The sequence below is a fragment of the Echinops telfairi genome, unplaced genomic scaffold, assembly GCF_000313985.2.
Source record: "Echinops telfairi isolate 266 unplaced genomic scaffold, ASM31398v2 ScPeMD7_7468;HRSCAF=8506_0, whole genome shotgun sequence".
Taxonomy (NCBI): domain Eukaryota; kingdom Metazoa; phylum Chordata; class Mammalia; order Afrosoricida; family Tenrecidae; genus Echinops; species Echinops telfairi.
In genome coordinates this window covers 68,810,124-68,828,807 of record NW_022111369.1, presented here as the reverse complement: position 1 = coordinate 68,828,807, position 18,684 = coordinate 68,810,124, and the positions used below count along the sequence as shown (strand labels likewise).

General features: G+C 38.6%; 1 protein-coding gene across 1 annotated transcript in view; it reads right to left on the bottom strand.

The window, feature by feature from the left end:
* Positions 1 to 3,918, bottom strand: part of LOC101642047 (transmembrane serine protease 11D) — a 57,815-nt gene extending 53,897 nt beyond the window's left edge. Inside the window, exon 1 of the mRNA XM_030888560.1 lies at positions 3,914 to 3,918. Coding sequence (XP_030744420.1) covers positions 3,914 to 3,918 — 5 coding nt within the window. The remainder of the gene's footprint in view (positions 1 to 3,913) is intronic.
* Positions 3,919 to 18,684: the final 14,766 nt, after the last annotated feature.

The following is an 18,684-nucleotide window of genomic DNA, read 5'->3' as shown; positions in this document are numbered from 1 at the left end:
CAATGAATGTACAAATGCGCTTTACACAATTGATGTATGTATGGATTGTGATAAGAGTTGTATGAGCCCCTAATAAAATGATTAAAAAATAAAAAGAATATTTTCCTCTTTTTTATTTATTTATGTTTGTCATTGTGGGTAGTCCTCTTGAATTTTTGTTATATGTTTTTTTGGTATATGAAACCTGGGATTGATGCACCTACAGAGACAAGTACTATATGGGTTCCTGAGAGGTACCCATGTGGGAGGTGCATGTAAAGGGGAACTGATATCAAGTTGTTGAAGAGGCATAAGTGTTTGAGAACTGATTGTAGTAGAAATTGTACAATACTGCTTGACGTGATTGAACTATGAAATGATATGATATCTGTGTTAGCTCCCAACAAAATGGTTTTGGAAAACAAGAAAATCAGGATTTGAGAGAAAATAAAGAGTAAAGTTTGACTTGTGAAAGATCAAAGAGGAAATACGCAAATAGTTATGTGTGAACAATCAAGATCCAACAGCTTATTAAAAATCCTGGAGTTAAATGAATCACACAGGAAATAGGAGAAACTATTGCAGAGAAGAGGTTACAAGAGGCTTAAGGAGGGTTTCAGAACTCTCGAACTGTAGAAGGGAGGGAACATGAGAAAAATTCAATAGCTGGAACTAAGAACATTTGGCCAGGGGGCTAAGAAGACAGTTTGTGGGAGAAATGCTCTGTGAAGGAGAGAGACTTTAAGACAAGAGTGGTCTCCAGTGAAATGATTAAGTGAAATCAGCAAGGAGACCTGACCATTGAAGTTTGCAGTGTGTGCAGTGGTCGATGGGCTGGACAATAGATATTTTAAAGAGCAGTAGGCATGAAAACCTATTTAAGTAAGAGAGGCCTGGTGGCTTTGCATTGGGCTACTAACTGCAAGTTTAGTAGTTGAAACCTCCTGCCAGCCCCAAGAGAAAGATGGGGCTTTCAGTCTTGGAAACCCATGGGGGCAGTTCTACCCTGTCCCATAGGGTCACTATAAATTGGTATCAACTCAACGGGAGTGAATTTGGGTTTTATTGGTGGTCAAGATAAACATGTGCTATTGAGATCATCTAGAAAATACATTCCTAGGAATTTTCTTTTGTACTAGCAGACCTATTAAAAAGTTCAAGTATTATTTGTAATGCTAAAACCCCAGAGGAGTGAATATATAATAAGTTGCAGTGGCTGCAACAATGGGCTCAGGCATAAGAACACTTGTAAGGATGGTGCAGGACCCGTCAGTGTTTCGTTCGTCAGTGTTTCGTTCGGTTGTGCTATGGGTCAGAACTGACTCGATGGCACCTAACTACCATACCATATTTCTGCAGAGGAATAGACTTATATTTCCCTTATATATATATCTCTATCCGCATATATATTAGTGTGGACTATATATTGTGAACACTAATAAACTATTACTACACCCTTCGTCGCGAGCCCTAGTGGCAGTGAGTTTACACACTGGGCTGCTAAATACGGGTCAGCTGCTCGAGACCCCAAGTTGCTCTTCAGGAGGACGATGAAGCTTTCCACTCCCGCGAAGAGGGACAGTCTCAAACCCACGGGGCAGTTCCATTGACTCAATGGAACTCAAACCCATTGACTCAATGGCAGTGAGGGTTGTTTATGTTTTGACACATCTCATACACATTACTTTTGATCTATTTACATGAATTTCAAATAAAGTAGAGCTAAACTATATATTCTCTAGGGATCTATAGACAAATGGTTAAAATGATGAAGAAAAACAAAGGAATTAAGAGACCATGGCCAGAAAAAAAATTTTTTTTTGACAACGGGGAGGAAGAGACGTGAGTGGACAGGATGCAATTGTAGAGGAGCGCAGTGGACGCTCATAAGTTTTGGTAATGTTATTGTTCTTAATGGATGGGGGCCATGCAGAATTAGTTAAAATATTTAGCAGTCTTTACATGTGATATTATTAATATTTTAAAATATTACAGAAATAAAACAAAAAGAGAGCATAATAATGGTGGCAGTGAGTCTACATAAATTTTTTAAAACTTTTGCTGTTAAGGGGAAATGAAAAATGAGGCCACAGAGAGAAAGAGGATGTGAAAGGAGGGATATTTTTTAAGATGAGCTATTTAAGAATCTTTATGCTAATGGGAGTAGTCTGATAGGAAAGCAGGAGGTATGTTTTAATTCATGCCTTGCCATGATAAACTCGGGCAGATGTACTGGCTAACAAGTAAGACTAGCCGAATAAACACTTTTCTAAATTAGAAAAATCCTTCAATGGCCCTTTTTGTCCAATTACTTGAAGAGTGAACGCACATCTCATTTTATTAATCACTGGATACAGTTTTCCATGTTTCTGTTTCCATGTTACAAATGAGTGTAATATTCAGTATTTTATAAAAATTGCCAATTTTTTCCTAATAAGTTATTCAACAGTATGAGTTTGTCCTATGTCAATTATTTTGAATTGTTTTAGACATTTACCTAGTTAATTCTATTAGACAAGTTGGTACATTTCTTTTACATATAATGAGAACATAGTAATATTAGGTTTTTAAAACTTGTGTAGTCATGTCAAGTCCTTCCCCCCCACCCCACCTCCTGCCCCACCAAGAGAATGGGACACTTCCCATGGGAACCATAGCTTTGAGGGACTTGCAGCAGATGAATTTAAAGACCCTTATGGGGGTCAATCGTAGCTTCCTCTCTCATAACTACTTTTAGCGGTGTTGGTTTGGGGGCTGGAGTAGGACATGTGTCAGATAAATATTGTCATTTCTGAGCGAATAGACTAAGAGTGCCATTGGGAGGATAAACTCGCAGGAGATAAGAGAAAATTTCCCAGAAAATATCTGATCCCAGGTGGATACTTCCATTTCCCCTACTCCACTCACATCCCAACCTTAGAAAAATATTCTGGCTGAAAATAGCAACTGTTTCAGCATTTAGTGTAGGGATTTTGCAGGCAAGAACATTTTGAGCTGTGGACTGTGAAGATAAAATTGTAGTTGTTGTTGTTGCTGTTGTTTGGTGCCCTCAAGTCAGCGCTAACCCATAATGACCACGTGTACGACATAAAGAAACTGCACGGCCCTCGCCAACCTCTCAATTGCTTCTATGCCTGCGCCCACTGAGGTGGCCACTGCATCAATGGATCTTGTTGAGGGCCTTCCTCTTTTACTGCCTTTCCACTTTATCAAACATGACATCCTTTTCCAGGAAAACTAGTCTCTCCTAACAATATAGCCAAAGAATGTAAGATGATGTCTTCCCATCCTTGCCTGTCAGGAGCCCTCTGGCCTCCCTTCTTCCAGGACAGCTCCGTTTGTCCTCTGGGCAGTCCATGCACTTTCACTGTCCTTCCCCAGCCCCACAATTGAAATGCATCCATTCCTGCACGCTCTTCCTTGTTCAGTGTCCAACTTCCACATGCATATGAGGCAATGGCGAATACCATGGCTTGGTTCAGGTGCCCCTTAGTCCTCAAAGTAACATCCTTGCATTTACTGATTAATTTCTATTAAGAAATTAATAGAAATTTAATTTACCCTCATGATTTAGAACTTTCAGGATTTTTTAAAAGGTGATGACCCACATGGATTTTGAAAGTTATAATAATAGTTTAAAAACTGCTTATGAAACAACAAGCAGCATTTGGAATGCATATTTCACAGTTGTGATGCGAGGTGTTTTCTTTTTGTCTCAAATTATTTTGTACTGTTGGGAGACAAGAAGTCAATTAGCTTTGGCATGTCTCTGTATTCAGCTAATTATTTCATGAGCAAGGACTAAAGAAACAAAATGTGAAAGAAGATTGCTAGGATGGGAAGAGATCTGCTAAGACTTGTCTCTTGAGATATGCTGATTTACCTTAAATATTTCTTTCAACCACATTCTGAATTACAGTTTAGAAATCTTTACCCCATTTCGCAAACTTCATCTAGTACTTTTCGATGTAATACAATGGACATTGTTATTCTCTCAGTGAACCTGGAAAAATCTGGCATGTTCAAGGATTTGAAATGACTAGTGATTATATTATTGGAGAAAGATGAGCCATTCTACGCCTTGAAGAGTTACCGGAAACGGGCAGTTCTGCTGTGGATCTTGAAGGTAATGCACTTGGTTTTCATTGGTTTCCCTATTCCCAGAGGAAATGTTATTCTATATTATGATTGACAATATACTTCATTTCCCAGTCTGGGGTCCTTAAATTGTTGAATCAAGGTCTGCAGGTGATTTTCAAAGTTCCATCAATTCAGCATGATTTCTCTTGCTGATAAAAACAAATCAAGCAACCCACCAATCAACTAGTCCATCAAAGAACAGAATTCGTGAGCATTATATTTTTATATTCATAAAACAAGAGAAAAGGAACCGATTCACTGGCCAAGACACATTTTGGTACCTCAAATATTGGGTTTGTTTCTGGGTATATTTGACCTGCTGATTCAAAAATTGATTAAAAAAAAAAGATTGCAGCCTCACACCCACCACTAGGCTACCAGGTGATGAGAACTTTTGGAAATGGACAGTGGTGATGGTTGTACAATATCTCACTCACTCACTGCCCTCGAATCGGTTCCGACTTACAGTGGACCCTATAGGACAGAACAGAATTGCCCCTGCCTCTCCGGTTCCGAGAGGGTCACCTCAACCTTTTGGATGTAGAAAGCCTCATCTCTCTCCCCTGGAGCAGGCTGGTGGTTTCACACGACTACTTGACCTTAGCGCCCCATATGCAGCCAGTCCGCCACCAGGGCTTCTTGGTACAATATGGTGACTGCTACTCATGTTGCCAAATCCCACATTCACAAATGGTTAAAATGATAAATAGCTTTAAAAAAATATTTTACCACAATTTTTAAAATGAGACTTTACCCAGGCAAATAAGGCAAAGTTGTTCTGAGAAAGTTAAACCTTAAGAATACAGAAGCAAAAAAGGAAAAGAAAAAAAAGAACACAGAAAAGTGGGTGAAGGGAGACAGTGGATGGTGTAAACTATGAAAATAAAAATAATTTATAAATTATCAAGAGTTCACGAGGGTGGGAGGTAGGGGAAAAAAGAGGAGCTGATACCAAGGACTTAAGCAGAAAGAAAATGTTTGGGAAATGATGATGGCAACATATGTACAAATGTGCTTGATATAATTGATGTGTGGATTATTATAAGAACTGTAAGAGCCCCCAATAAAATTGTTTATTAAAATTTAAGAAAAATAAAACAAATGAAACCAAAAAAAAAAAAATTGACACCAGCTCTAGTTTTTGAGATACAGAGCATGTGGCACATACCACTCTTCCATCTGCTCACCCATAAAAAACAATCAGGATATTTTAATGTAGTGTTAGCTAGCCCGAGATAGAGAAAGTAAACACGTTTTATTTAAAGTAGTTTGTGTTGTACTAAATAATTAGGTCAAGTTATACCTCATGTAATTTTGAACAGTACACGTACCATGAACTTGGAATTTCCCCCATGTATCTCTTCACCTTTACTAGGAACTGAATAACAGGCAGCTCCAATTTGCTTTCTTTAAAAGGGGCCAGAGATCCAAGTTACTGTACAATAAATAAGGAGCCCTGATGGCATAGTGGGTTATGTGTTTGACTGCTCAGCAAAAGGTCAGCTCTTCAATCCTACCAGCCTTTCTCTCTGAGAGAGAAAGATGAGACTTCCTGCTCCTATAGAGACTGACAGCCTCGGAAACCCATGGGAGAAGTTCCACTCTATCCTCCGAAGCAATGAATTTGTAATTATCTGACTGGCTAAGCTTGTTAAAATAATTAGGGATTCAAATGTTTTGAAACCCAAAATCAGTCTTCCAAAGTTCAAACTCCTTTGTTAAAATTAAAATGTTCCAGTCTTGTTATAAGATGGCACAACGTCACCTGTGCACAGGACTCTTAAGGAGAAGTCAGACTGTTTCTTATAAAAAAGCTTGGAGTCCCTCTCATCCCTAGGACATTAACAAGTGGTCTGAAATATTTACTGCAAAATTTGAAGAACAAAACTTTAGATCTTCAAAATGTTTATGAAAATGCTATGAAGTCTTACATTTTTGGCACTTTAAATTGCCCTCACACCTTCCATACACATACCCTTTCGATTTTCTTTTTAAAATTTTCCACTCTTTTCAAGCTGTGTTCTAGCTTTGCTCGATCTAGCTTGTAGTCTCCGTATACATTGCCCAGCCTCCCAGACCTCAACCCCTAAAACATACTCGCTGCCACCTAATCGGTTCTAGCTCACCGTGACCTTATCAGACAGAAGAACAGCCTTTCTGGTTTCCACATCTTCTAAAGACCGCAGAGTGACTGGTGCATTTGGACCACGGCCCTTATGATTGGCAGCTCAATGCATAACCAACTAGCTACCATGGGTCCTTCTCCAGTTTCCCTTGGAAGTCTCTTAATACCCAATTTTTTAAAACTTTTTTGTTTTTGCTGTAAATTGTGAGTCTAAATTTTTTCATATTTGAAAGTTGGATGATAAATTAATAAGTTAATGTAATTTAATAGCTAAAAATATAGTGGAACACCATATCTAAGAAACTAGAGCTGATGATGTAGTCTAGCCAATGAAGTTTTCTGAATCAGCACCCCGAATAACCCAGGAACAGGCCTACAAAGTAAGACACCAAGAAAAGTATTCTTTTGTTGGGCTGTGTGATTATTGTATTTTACAATATATTATAATTAACAAAACAATAGAGTAGAAAGTTACTTTAACACAATGCATATAACTAATGTTTTATAATCCTTATTAGATTATTCAATATATATAACTTTGCGATTTGAGTGCTCATGGCTAAACTCTCTTTTGTGACTTTTCTTTATTCATATAGAACCATACAGAGTTTATATTGATTCCTTCATAGGTTTTAACTTATTTTAATGGATCTGTTGGAGTTCCTTGGTAGTGCAAACATGAAATGATAGAAATTATTTTCATAATTTTAATTCAACTTGGACCATCTGACTCTATCTAGCTTATGCCTCAGCTGGGGTATTTTCTAAATGAAATATTATATAAATAATTATCCATTATCTGAATGGAAAACCAGGCAAATGCTTCTTCTCCATTAGTAAGAATTTACTTAAAAACAATACCATAGCTATTTAAAAAATAGATTAATGCTGTATTTATTAAAGAAAATTTCAGAATTCACTGCATATAAAATAACTAGTAGATACTGTAATGAAATTCAAAACAGAATTCTCAAACTGTACTAAAATCCACACATTGCTTTTTGAAAAGTTGAATGTGAGAAAATAAGTAAAAACACTTCCTTATTTAAAGATGCATGATCATAATGCTAAGCTGTCTCTTTAGGTTTACTCATTTAACACAAACAGACAAACAACCACATATATTATGTAAATATCAAGTATATTTGCTAAACAATATGTAAAAGCTTTGATAATGTTTTCATGAAAATAATTGAGTTGATGATTTCTAGACAAAGTTGTTATTTCCTTAAGCTTCTGTTTATTTTTCACATGATTTAGAAATATCAAAACTTAAAAAACTACAGAGGCAAAACCACCACTTACCTATACATTTTAATCCTGAATAAGGAGGAGGTCCTTTTTTTGACTATTCAAACTTCTCTGAGAGTCTCACTCAGATGTATGACTCTCGTGTATGAAGTGTGATCTATGAAGGAAATGAAGACAAAGGAGGAAATCCCAGATAGGTTGAATCTAACTTGTTTAGCAAGTTTAAAGGAATCAACTTCAGCCAATAGTGTGACTCGTCATGTGAAATCACAAACAAGTAAATGCACAAACCAGTAAGAATTTCATTATTCTCTTAAATTGTTAGTAAACCATTTAAGAAAACTTACAAATACTCTACATGTTGTATGGTCATTACAATATTAATAGGAGTAGATTTCAGACTTCTGTCTGTGTATTATATTGCTATTCACCTTTTCCTTATTAAACCGTAATTGAGAATTGATGACTCTGAATTACCTTCTCTCTGCATTGAAAGACTGCTGTTGTTTTTGGTTTTGTGTTTGCACATGAAACAGAGATACAGAACAGGAATAGAGTCATTGCACAAAGTTATGTCGGAAGTAAGAAGAACAGCTGAAATTAAAATCCACCTATTTTCCCAAGTATTGTGTTTTGAAACAAATTATCCCAACAGACTACATCTAGACGATGAATGGTCAGTAGAAGTAGTAGACGCACGTGCACATTAGGAGATACAGTACATACGAACAAAAAACAACGACCTCCGTCACTGAGTCAATGCTGGCTCATGGCTTCCCCTGTGGGTTTCTGAGACTGGTTGTTTGAGGACTAGAAAGCCCAGCCTTTTTCTGGAGAGCTGCTGAGGTTTCAAACTGCTCACTCACCATGGCGACTGCAGCCCAACTTGTAACCACGGCACCACCAGGGCTCCATAGGGTAAGGATGAGGAGGCGAAACGACTTGGAAGTGAGAAAGGGCATTCTTATTTAATGGGTTGTTAATAAGCATTAGATATTAGACATTTAACTTTAGATGAAATTGGAAGGGTCTGATTGGGTTAGAATTGGGATTTGTTATACAAGTTGGATTGGGTATTAAAGCTCCTGAATTATAGTAGTTCTTTCACCAACAAACTGTATAAAACCAGAACTAAACACATTTCCGTGGAATCCGTTCTGCTTCATCGTGATCCTGTCAGGCAGAGTAGAACTGTTTGGTAGGGTTTCCAAGGATGCACACTTTTCTCCTGTAGGTTTGAACCTGGGCCTTTCAATTAGCACCCAAGAACTTGAATCACCGTGCCACTGGGCTCCTTCCCTGATGGCGCAGCCTAGGAAAAAAGTAGTTGGGTAAGCATTCGACTGCTAACCATAGGGTCTGCGGTTCAAACTCACCAACTGTCTGCAGGAGACGAGATCATCTGCTCCTGTAGAGACTGAAAAGCTTGAAACCCCACACAGGGTCTCCGAGAGTCAGAGTCGTCCTGTACCGGGGAGCTGTGAGGTGTTTGCCCTCCCCCCAAGAGGGGATGGGGTGGAGAAACTCACATTTCCTCTATGAGGTTAATTTATTTACTGAAACAATAGAAACCTGGACCAAGTGGTCTTAGGACAGTTCATCTATAAAATTCCATAACTTTATTTTGTAAATCACTGATAGTGAATGGCCAGTGAATTTACTGCGGTACTGCAGACTTTAGAAGTGTCTAGTCATTTATATGCTTTAAAAATCTAATGTACAAACTAGACAAGAAGGTCACGAATGAGTGTGTACCTCCATATAATTCTCATATATATACATATATATACTTCAAATAATGTATTTCATGCCTCAACTTCTGCCATTAGTCTTTTTTTAAAAAAATAAAAAGAATGTAATATTTTCAAAACCTTTGAACAAAATTACCCCAAATAACTATTTTTTATTTTACAAGCTAGCTAAAATACCTGTACATATATGCAGGTACTTTTTCTTATAATTAAATTATAGTATATAGTTTTGTAATTTTTTAATACTGAATGTTCTCTCAGAAGCATATTCTTAAAATGTCTTGTTTTCTTTTATGTAGCTGTGCACTTATGACTTTTTATTTTAATTTATTTAAAATTTAAAGGAAGCCTGCAAATATCATATTGAGTATTTTTGATGGCTATATATTAAAGGTTGAAAATCATATTGTGTTGAATGGATTAAGTATTATAAAATACTTAATCTATCTCCTACTGTGAAATATTTTCTTTTTGTTTGTTGTTATAGACAATTTTTAAATGACAATATTATTGAACATAGTTTTTCGACAGAATGGTTTCTTATAATGTGCTGAATAGAAGAGTTTTATTAGATCAAATGATTTAATATTTTAACAGATTTAATTCTTTTGCTTTTGTTTTAATATTGTTTCTAGAATTTAAGATATTCTCCTCTGGTTTGGGTTACAGCGCCTCCCACTCACTATTTATGTCTTTTCTTGTCCATCCGGGAGTGCTCCACACAGGCCTTTTTATAAAATATGTGCTTAGGCAAACATGCTATTTGAATGCCCTTGTTCAATGAATTATGGCAGATTCTGATATTCTCTCACTATTTACAACAGAACTGGGGATGAGTCAAGGAAATGACACGGGGAAATGGAATTCAAATGACTTCCTGTCTGCTTGTGATGAGCTCAACACAGAAAGGGAGGCGAAGCATGAAATTATGGTTTGCGGAGAAAAGGAATTATCCCAACAGGATCAGTTGTAAAGGTGTTGATGCTTAATATTCAGAGTTCTAAGGAGGGGCAGGATACATGCAATATGCATGATATGTACTTCCCCTGAATGCTTCTGTGAAGGTGGAGATAAGCATTCATGTATTTTATTTTTAAGAGCCTTCATCACAAGAATAAGAAATATAGAATCACATTATCAAAGAAATCTGAGTCCCCTGACACCTGTTACTCAAAAACTTCTGTGCCATGGAGTCGAAGAGGACTTATAGCGACCTGACAGGAGAGGGTAGAACTGCCCCTGTGAGTGTTTGAGACTTTTACTTGTTTACAGGGGTAGAAAGCCCCATCTGTTTCCCATGAAGGAATTGGAGGTTTCAAAGTGCTGACTTGAGGCTTGTAGCCCAAGAGGTACCAAACAACCATGCCACCAGAGCCCCCTTTCCTCCCTGCTCTGGGCTTAGTGGTATTCTCAGAGGCACACTCACAACAGGAGGAGGGCGTACAGAAAGAAGGAGGAATCCTTTATTTTGTTGGAAGATAAACCATTAGTTTTTGACTATCTAGAGTAAGAGAGAATGTGTTCATAATATAGAAAAAAAAATCCCCAACTTATTGACTTTTAAACCCTGGACATATTTCCATGTAAACATCTGTTAATACATTTGGTTTTGAAAGAAGTATGAATCATTCACTGGAGCCCGTCATAATAATATAAGCCAAAAAAAACCCCATAAGGCAGACTAAGAAGGTGTGGACTAGCAGTATTTTCTTTGCATTTGGAGTTTGCTTAGTCATCAGATTCCCAGGCAACCCCATCAGACGTCTGTGGTAGGAAGAACGTTGTCATGACCTCCCTCACAGAGATATTAGTATTGGAGGTTGGGGACAGGTAATGGATATGCGCACCGTTCAAAAATTGTAAAATGTTACTTAAATACAAATATTTACATTTATTTTTTCTTCTATAGAGGGTAAGTTCTGCCTTTCTTTATGCATGTATGTATTTGTCTTTGTTGATTTTTCTCCACATTCAGAGAAGCATGCAGGCAAATTAAAAGTAATGCATATTATTATACAACAAATAAATGATCTTACCGAGTGAAAGGTCTGGTTGATAAGTTCAGTTACTACCAGTTATTAAAATGAAGTGGTCTTTGATTTAGTTGAGAAAAAGAACAGTATGATTACAGATGACTATTTTGAGTAGGATCGATTTTGAGATGGATCTCACTATAGATCTATGACGAAAAGCTGCAGTTGGCCCTTCAACACGCTTTAGTGTTAATAAATGTCATTTTAATCTTTTCTACTCTCCCTCAAATGTTTGCTTTTCAACTCTTATTTCAGTCTTGGCTTTTGGCTGATGACATATCCTTCTACTATGGAGAAAAGAAGAACAAAAAAGTAGCTTTTAGATGGACACTCCTTAAATTCCTGTCATGGTACCTACAGATTTATACGGATCTGCCCACATCCTTCCTACTATGGCAGAAGAGGTTTTCCTCCTTTGGAAGGCTAATCTTTTCATCTGGGCTTTATATCCTGATCTTATTTCTTCCTCTTCCTAAACCTGCTTCTCAGGTCTTTCCTATCTCCACAAATGTTACCTCCCATGCACCCTGTTTCCCACACCGGGAACCGGGATGTCATCCTTGACAGCGCCTCCTTTCTCAGTGCTGTCAACGCATAACGACTCATCTAACACATGCTTTTCCTTCTTATCCCTTGCTGACACACCACATGATTCAAGGGCACCAGAATACCAGAATATCACAGTTGTATTACTACCTCTCTGTCTCCACCCAGCCTTTCCCATACTAGTTTATCCTTAGCATCTATCAGAATGGTCATTCTTGAATAAATATTGAGTTTGGCTCTAGCCTTAAGACAAAACAAAAAGCACCTCTTTAATAATGTCCTGTGCCTTTAAGGTAGTTTCCGTAACCTCATCGACAAGTCTCTCTAAGATGTGGCTCTTCCCTACTTTTTCTCTTTCCTTTCCCCATTCTGCGCCTCATAATTCAGGCTGTTCCCATTCAACTGTCATGAGTTACTTGAACAATCTCAATGTCCTCCAAGCTGGACCATCCTTTCCTACCCTTTGCACTATATTTCTTCTTTGTTCTCAATCTGGGTTTGCATTTTGGTCTTCTTTAATATGCTTCAAAAGAGAAAATTTGCTTTCTGGAGCTACTTGGAACTATTGAATGCTGGTTTTATTATGATTTTTTGTTGTGCTAAAGTTATTAAACAATTATATTTTTGTGCTCATTATGAATTGGAATAAAAAATTTTGGCAACAATATCAGCTGTTTTTTCTTTTCAGTTTTTGACAAGTGGAGACAAAACCTAGTGAAATATCTTTTTTTCCTTCTTTGTGATGAAATATATTCTGTTTGAAGTTATGAAATCAGTGCAATGGGGTTGACTTTGTTTTATTTTCTAGGGTTCTTAAAATTTTTGTGTTTATCTTTTCCATTATAAAAGAATTCTTAATAGTAGTAAGACCCTGTGTTTTTATTGAAGAATGATATTAAAATTGCATGAAACTTGGCATGCAAATCTGACAAATCCTATTAGATAGATACAGATATGTTTTTTCATTTTTGGTGTATGAAAACCAGGACCCATGAACCTATAAGTCAGCAAGTGGAATAAGGGTTTTGGCAGGAGGTGGGGGGTGGGGTGGTGCACAGTCGTGGGGGCAGGGCAAGGGATGATGTCATCAAGGGTTCCAAATAGAAAAATAATGTTTGGAAACTGATTGTGGTAGCAAATGTACAATTCTGCTAGATGTGATTGAACTATGGGATGATTTAATATATGTATTTATCCCAATCAAAAAAAGATAAACTGTTAGACAATTTCTTTCTAATATCTTTAATAATATAAAATAGTAAAATTAATAAACAGAATGAAAGAGGGAATCCAGGACACATGTTCCCTTCAGGACCAGTGCTGAGGGTGGCAATACCGGGAGGGTGGAGGGAGGGTGGAGTAGAAAGGGGGAAGCAATAACAAGGATCTACATATAACCTCCTCCCTGGGGGATGGACAACAGAAAAGTGGGTGAAGGGAGACAACAGACAGTGTAAGATATGAAAAAATAATAATTTATAAATTATCAAGGGTTCGTGAGGGAGGGGAGAGTGGGGAGGGAGGAAAAAATGAGTCGATACCAAGGGCTTAAGCAGAAAGCAATTGTTTTGAGAATGATGATGGCAACAAATGTGCTAAACACAATGGATGGATGGATGGATTGTGGTAAGAGTTGTATGAGCCTCCAATAAAATGACTTAAAACATCATTATACGTTAAACAAAACTCTATCATGATTAGCTTTTCTCCAGAGGTTCCTCACCCCTGTTTCTCTCATCAGAACATTCTGTTTTCCTTCACAGAAATGATCACAATTTGTCATTATTTACTTATTTCTTGTGGTGCGGTGCCATTGAGTCCGTTCTGGCTCATAGTGACCATGTGTACAGCAGAAAGAAACACCGCACGGTCCTGTGCCACACGCACATTGCTCTCGGTCTTGGCCCCATTGCTGCAGTCGCTATGCCAATCCATCTAGTGCACGGCCTTCCTCTTTCACGCTGCCCCTCCACCTTGGCTAACTATGGTGTCCTTCTCTAGGAACCAGTCTCTCCTGACAACGTGTCCAAAGGATGTAAGGTATTAAGGTGAAGTCTCACCATCCTTGCCTTTAAGGAGCTCTCTGGCTGTACTTCTTTTAAGACACATCTGTTTGTTCTTTTAGCAATCCATGGTCCTTTCAATAATCATCTCCTGCACTGCAATTCAAATGCATCAATTCTTTTCCGGTCTTCCTTATTCAATATCCAAATTTCACATGCATATGAAGCAGCTGAAAATCCTGGAGGGAAGCCATACCCTTAAGAAGATCTCATTATGGGAGATTACTAGATCTTAACTACCAAAGCACTAAGAATCCCGACCCAGCCTAGTTAACTCAAAACTATCACATCATGAGAATCACCACCACTTTGTAAATGAGATCAGGTTTCACAGAATTTCAAGCTACTTGATATTCAGCTACTGAAAAGGTTAAAGAAGAATAATTTTAATTCATATTCTTTACCCATGAACCAGAGCAAAGCTAACCAAAAAACACCACCACCAAATCCACAGACTCCCTGATATGCAGTCAATTCTGACTTATAGCAACTTTACAGAATAGATTAGAAATGTTCTATGTGCTTCTGAGGTTGTAATTTTTTATGGGAGTAGAAAGCCTCATTCTTCTCCCTGGGGTTGTCTGGTGGTTTCAAACTGCTGATCCGTCAGTTAACAGCCTAACATATAACCCACAATGCCACCAGGGCTCCAGATCTCTTCTCATACCCATTGATACAAATAATTTCCTCGATACTAACTTATACTTATTTATGTCTCCTTATGTTTCTTTACCTAGAACACTTCTCTCAGCTTCTTTATTCTCCTATAAACCTCTTCCTCCATCTATCCAGGAGCCCCTGGTACTGTGGTACCATTTTAGCACGTGAGAACTATGTAGGCCACATTGGTCTCTGGGATACCAAACTGATTGCTAACGATATATTGACTATGTATAATTCCCAGAGAAGATGATAGAGTAGGAGATACATTATGAATGCACTTTGATACTGTGTCTGGATCTAGATGGATGAACAAACCTCTTTTAGGTGATAGAGTTTTGTAGTAATAATCGACTGCTTCCATTGACATCGTCCTTTCTTCCACAGCTCTCTTCTATGCCCAATTAAAAAAAACAAAAACCTCTGCTCTAGCTTATACTTCCACTTCTAACACGAACTGGTGGCAGAAAACCAAAGACTGTGGAGAGGTGTTTAGCTAACTTCTATCTGTGTTTACTAAGAAGTGGCTGACTTGCTCTTGTTGTTCGGTGCTGTAGGGTTGGTTTTCACTCCGTGAGGCCATGCACAACAGAAGACAAAGAAATACTGCCTGGTCTGCGCCAACCTAGCAATCGTTGTTATGCTTGAGCTGTGTCTCTACATCTCGTTGAGGGTTTTCCTTCTTTTCCCCTGACCAACGTACCAAGAGTGGTGTTCTTTTCTAAGCACTGGTGGTCCCTTCTGAAAACGTGTCCAAAATACGTGAGATGAAGCCTAACAATCTGCACGCTTTCTCAGACTTTTCTTGTTTCCGAGTAGGTTTCTATTCAGACTTCTCTCCACACTGCGGAGAATCTCCAGAGTTTATGGCATGCATTTTCATTTGGCTTCTGTCTAAAATATGGCCTCAAGAGTTCTAGTTTTAGTGTAAAACAGGGATTAGGACACCCACATTCATTCTTTCTTAGACCTTCGTTATTTCATGATCCTCATGTTATTATTTCCGTGCTTGTATTTTGTGATTCCCCCCATTTATTTAATGTACTGACCATTGTGTCAAATGGGAAGACCTTATGTGGCACATATGGTTGCTCACTCAACTGCTAACTAGAAGGTTGGAAGTTCCAACTGAGCCAGAGGCACCTTGAAAGGAAGGTCTGGTAATTCACTTCAAAAAGACCACAGATGACCTAAAAGCCAACAGAGTCCGATCCTGCCCCACCCCCACCCCCCACAGGCTCATCATGAGTTGGAATCAGCTTAAAGGCAATGAGTTTGGATTAATGTAATAAGAGTTTCCTGAATTTAAAAAATAAAGACGTTAGTTTACCAGTGCAATTTTGATTCCTAGTGATAATAATTGACTTACAGTGCTTGCTGATGAAGATCAAGAGTTGCAGCCTTCTGCAAGGATGACAACTCAATGTAAAGAAGACCCAAATCCTCACAACAAGACCAATCAGGAGCATCATGATGCACGGAGAAAATATTGAAATTGCCAATGATTTCATCTTGCTTGGTGGATCCAAAATCAATGCTCATGGAAGCAGCAGTAAAGGTATAAAATGATGCATGGCATTGTGTAAATATGATGCACAAGATCTTTTGAAAGTGTTGAAAAGCAGGGAGGTTACTTTGAGGACTAAATTGCACCTGACTGAAATTGGTATTTTCAAATGTGTCACGTGCACTGGAAAGTTTGACATTGAATAAGGAAGATGAAAAAATAATTGATGCATTTGAATTATGATGCAGGCTAAGAATATTGCAAGTACGATGGCCTGCCAAAAATAACTAACAAATCTGTATTGAAAGAAGTACAGCCAGAATGTTCCTTAGAGGCATAGATGGTGAGACTTTGTCTTACATACTTTGCGCATGTTGTCAGAAGAGAGTAGTCCCTGGAGAATGACATCATGGTACTTGCAAGGACTTTGATAGGTGGAAACCCGGCAGATTGAGAGACAAATTCTCTAATAAGCCTTCTTAATTGTCAGTGTTGTCTGTGAGCGCTGTGTGACTATTGCAATGGATTATCGAATCCAGCACAGAAGGAGGGTGTCATGGGAGGAGTGCTTGGTGTCAGAATAGGGTCAAAGAAGGATGGTGAGTGGAGACATGTCTGAACTCTGCCCCACAGCCATGAGCCGTGAGTTTGTGTGGAAGTCTATTCTCCTACCTTTTGTATTCCGAGGAGGTCAGATATGACCTCTGAACTATTTTTTTTCACTCCGGGCCAATCAGAAGTCTTCTCTGCAGAAGTGATGTCTGTTAGACCTTCTAGAATACATGGAACAGTATGACCAATTCCAGGAAACAGTGTTGACAGAGCACTAAGTGCCAACAAAAATTGTCTATTACTTTATAGATTGTACAGAGCCTTAACTTCATGGCGAAATAGAATTCAGTTTATCAGGCAAGGGGTAAACCAATGGAGACCTGAGAGGACCAGCACCAGCTGGACATCTGAAGATCCTCATTGAATAAACCCATAGGATGTCCTCATTGAATAAACCCGTAGGATATTCTCATTGAATAAACCTGCAGAATACCCTCATTCAATAAACCCGCAGAATATCCTTATTGAATAAACCCGTAGGGTATCCTCATGGGATAAACCCGCAGAATATCCTCATTTGATAAACCCGCAGAACATCCTCATTGAATAAACCCGCAGGGTATCCTCATTGAAGATAGTTATAATCTAGCTGTTATTTGTCAGAGTGGATAGAGTAGTAAGAGTTTGAAGACTGCCACAGCAGTAGCATACGGTGAAGTAATACCAGTACAATGTTAATTACAGTGGCCAATTATTCCTTATCACTGCAGGTTATGACCTATTCAGATTCTAAGACTAATTCAGTGGGTGGGGTAGCATTTAAAAACAAAGAAATGGAGTAGACTAGAACCAAGTGGAATGGAATAGGATAGATTGCGTCAGATTCCAGTGTACTTAAAAAAACAAAAGAAAGAAATGGGTAGCGGGGGAACAGGGCACTAACCTACACAAGGGGAGGATATTGTTTATATCTCCACAGGGAAAGAGGGACCAGACTTCAATCCAGTGCTCCAAGATGTGAATGCAACATGACGGCATGGAGTAGGGAACCAGTGGAGAGGTCTGAGGGGCTGGCCCCAATCAACACTATTTGGATACCTGCCCCTCCCCAAAGAATAATTTATTTCAGAGGACAGCACTGAATCTGCAGCTCAGGGAGAGGGATGTGTCTGATTAGAGCACATGGGAGCAAATGAAGGGGGAGGAAGAGAGAGTGGAGCACATCCTAGCCCACCAAGCTTTGAGGACGATATTCCACTTCAGAGCAGCCAATCCACAGAGAAGACCATATGGACAACCCCACTATGAGACATGACATCCCTCACTGACCCATAGCCCTACAGGGGACAACACTGGAGACACAGTGTGGGAATTGCACCCGATCTGATCCCACAACACTGAGGCAAACACTAAGGCCAGGCAACAGAACAGCAAGGGGAACAGTCCCCGGGGAATGCCAAAAATAGACTTTGAGGCCAGGCCTTGGCACCCCATCAGACTCTACCAGAAACACTCCTAAAGGCCAACAGTCTTTGAACTAAAACTAACTACAAGCTTTTCTTTTTTGTTGTTGATGTGGTTTGGATTTTTTTGGTCATTGGCTTTTTGTTGTTTTGTTTTCTTTGGTTGATTTGTTTTGCTCTGTATTGTTTTTGTGCATGTTATTATCGCCGCAGGTCTATCTAAATAAGATAGGCTGGATGAACAATCTGGAGGAGAAAACAACAGGACCGACAGTTCTAGGGGGACATGGGAGTGGAGGAGGTGGGGGGAAAGGAAGTGGTGTTCACAAACCCAGGCACAAGGGAACAACAAGTGATCCAAATTGGGTGTGAGGAGGGTGTAGGAGGCCTGGTAGCACTTGATCAAGGGTAATATAACTGAGAGGAATTACTGAAACCCAAATGAATGCTGAGCATGATAGTAGGACAAGAGGAAAGTAGAGGTAAATAGAGGAAAGAACTAAGAGGCAAAGGGCATTTATGGAGGTCTAAATACAGGCATGTACATATGTAAATATATTCATATATATGATGATGGGGAAATAGATCTATGTGCATATATTTATAGGTTTAGT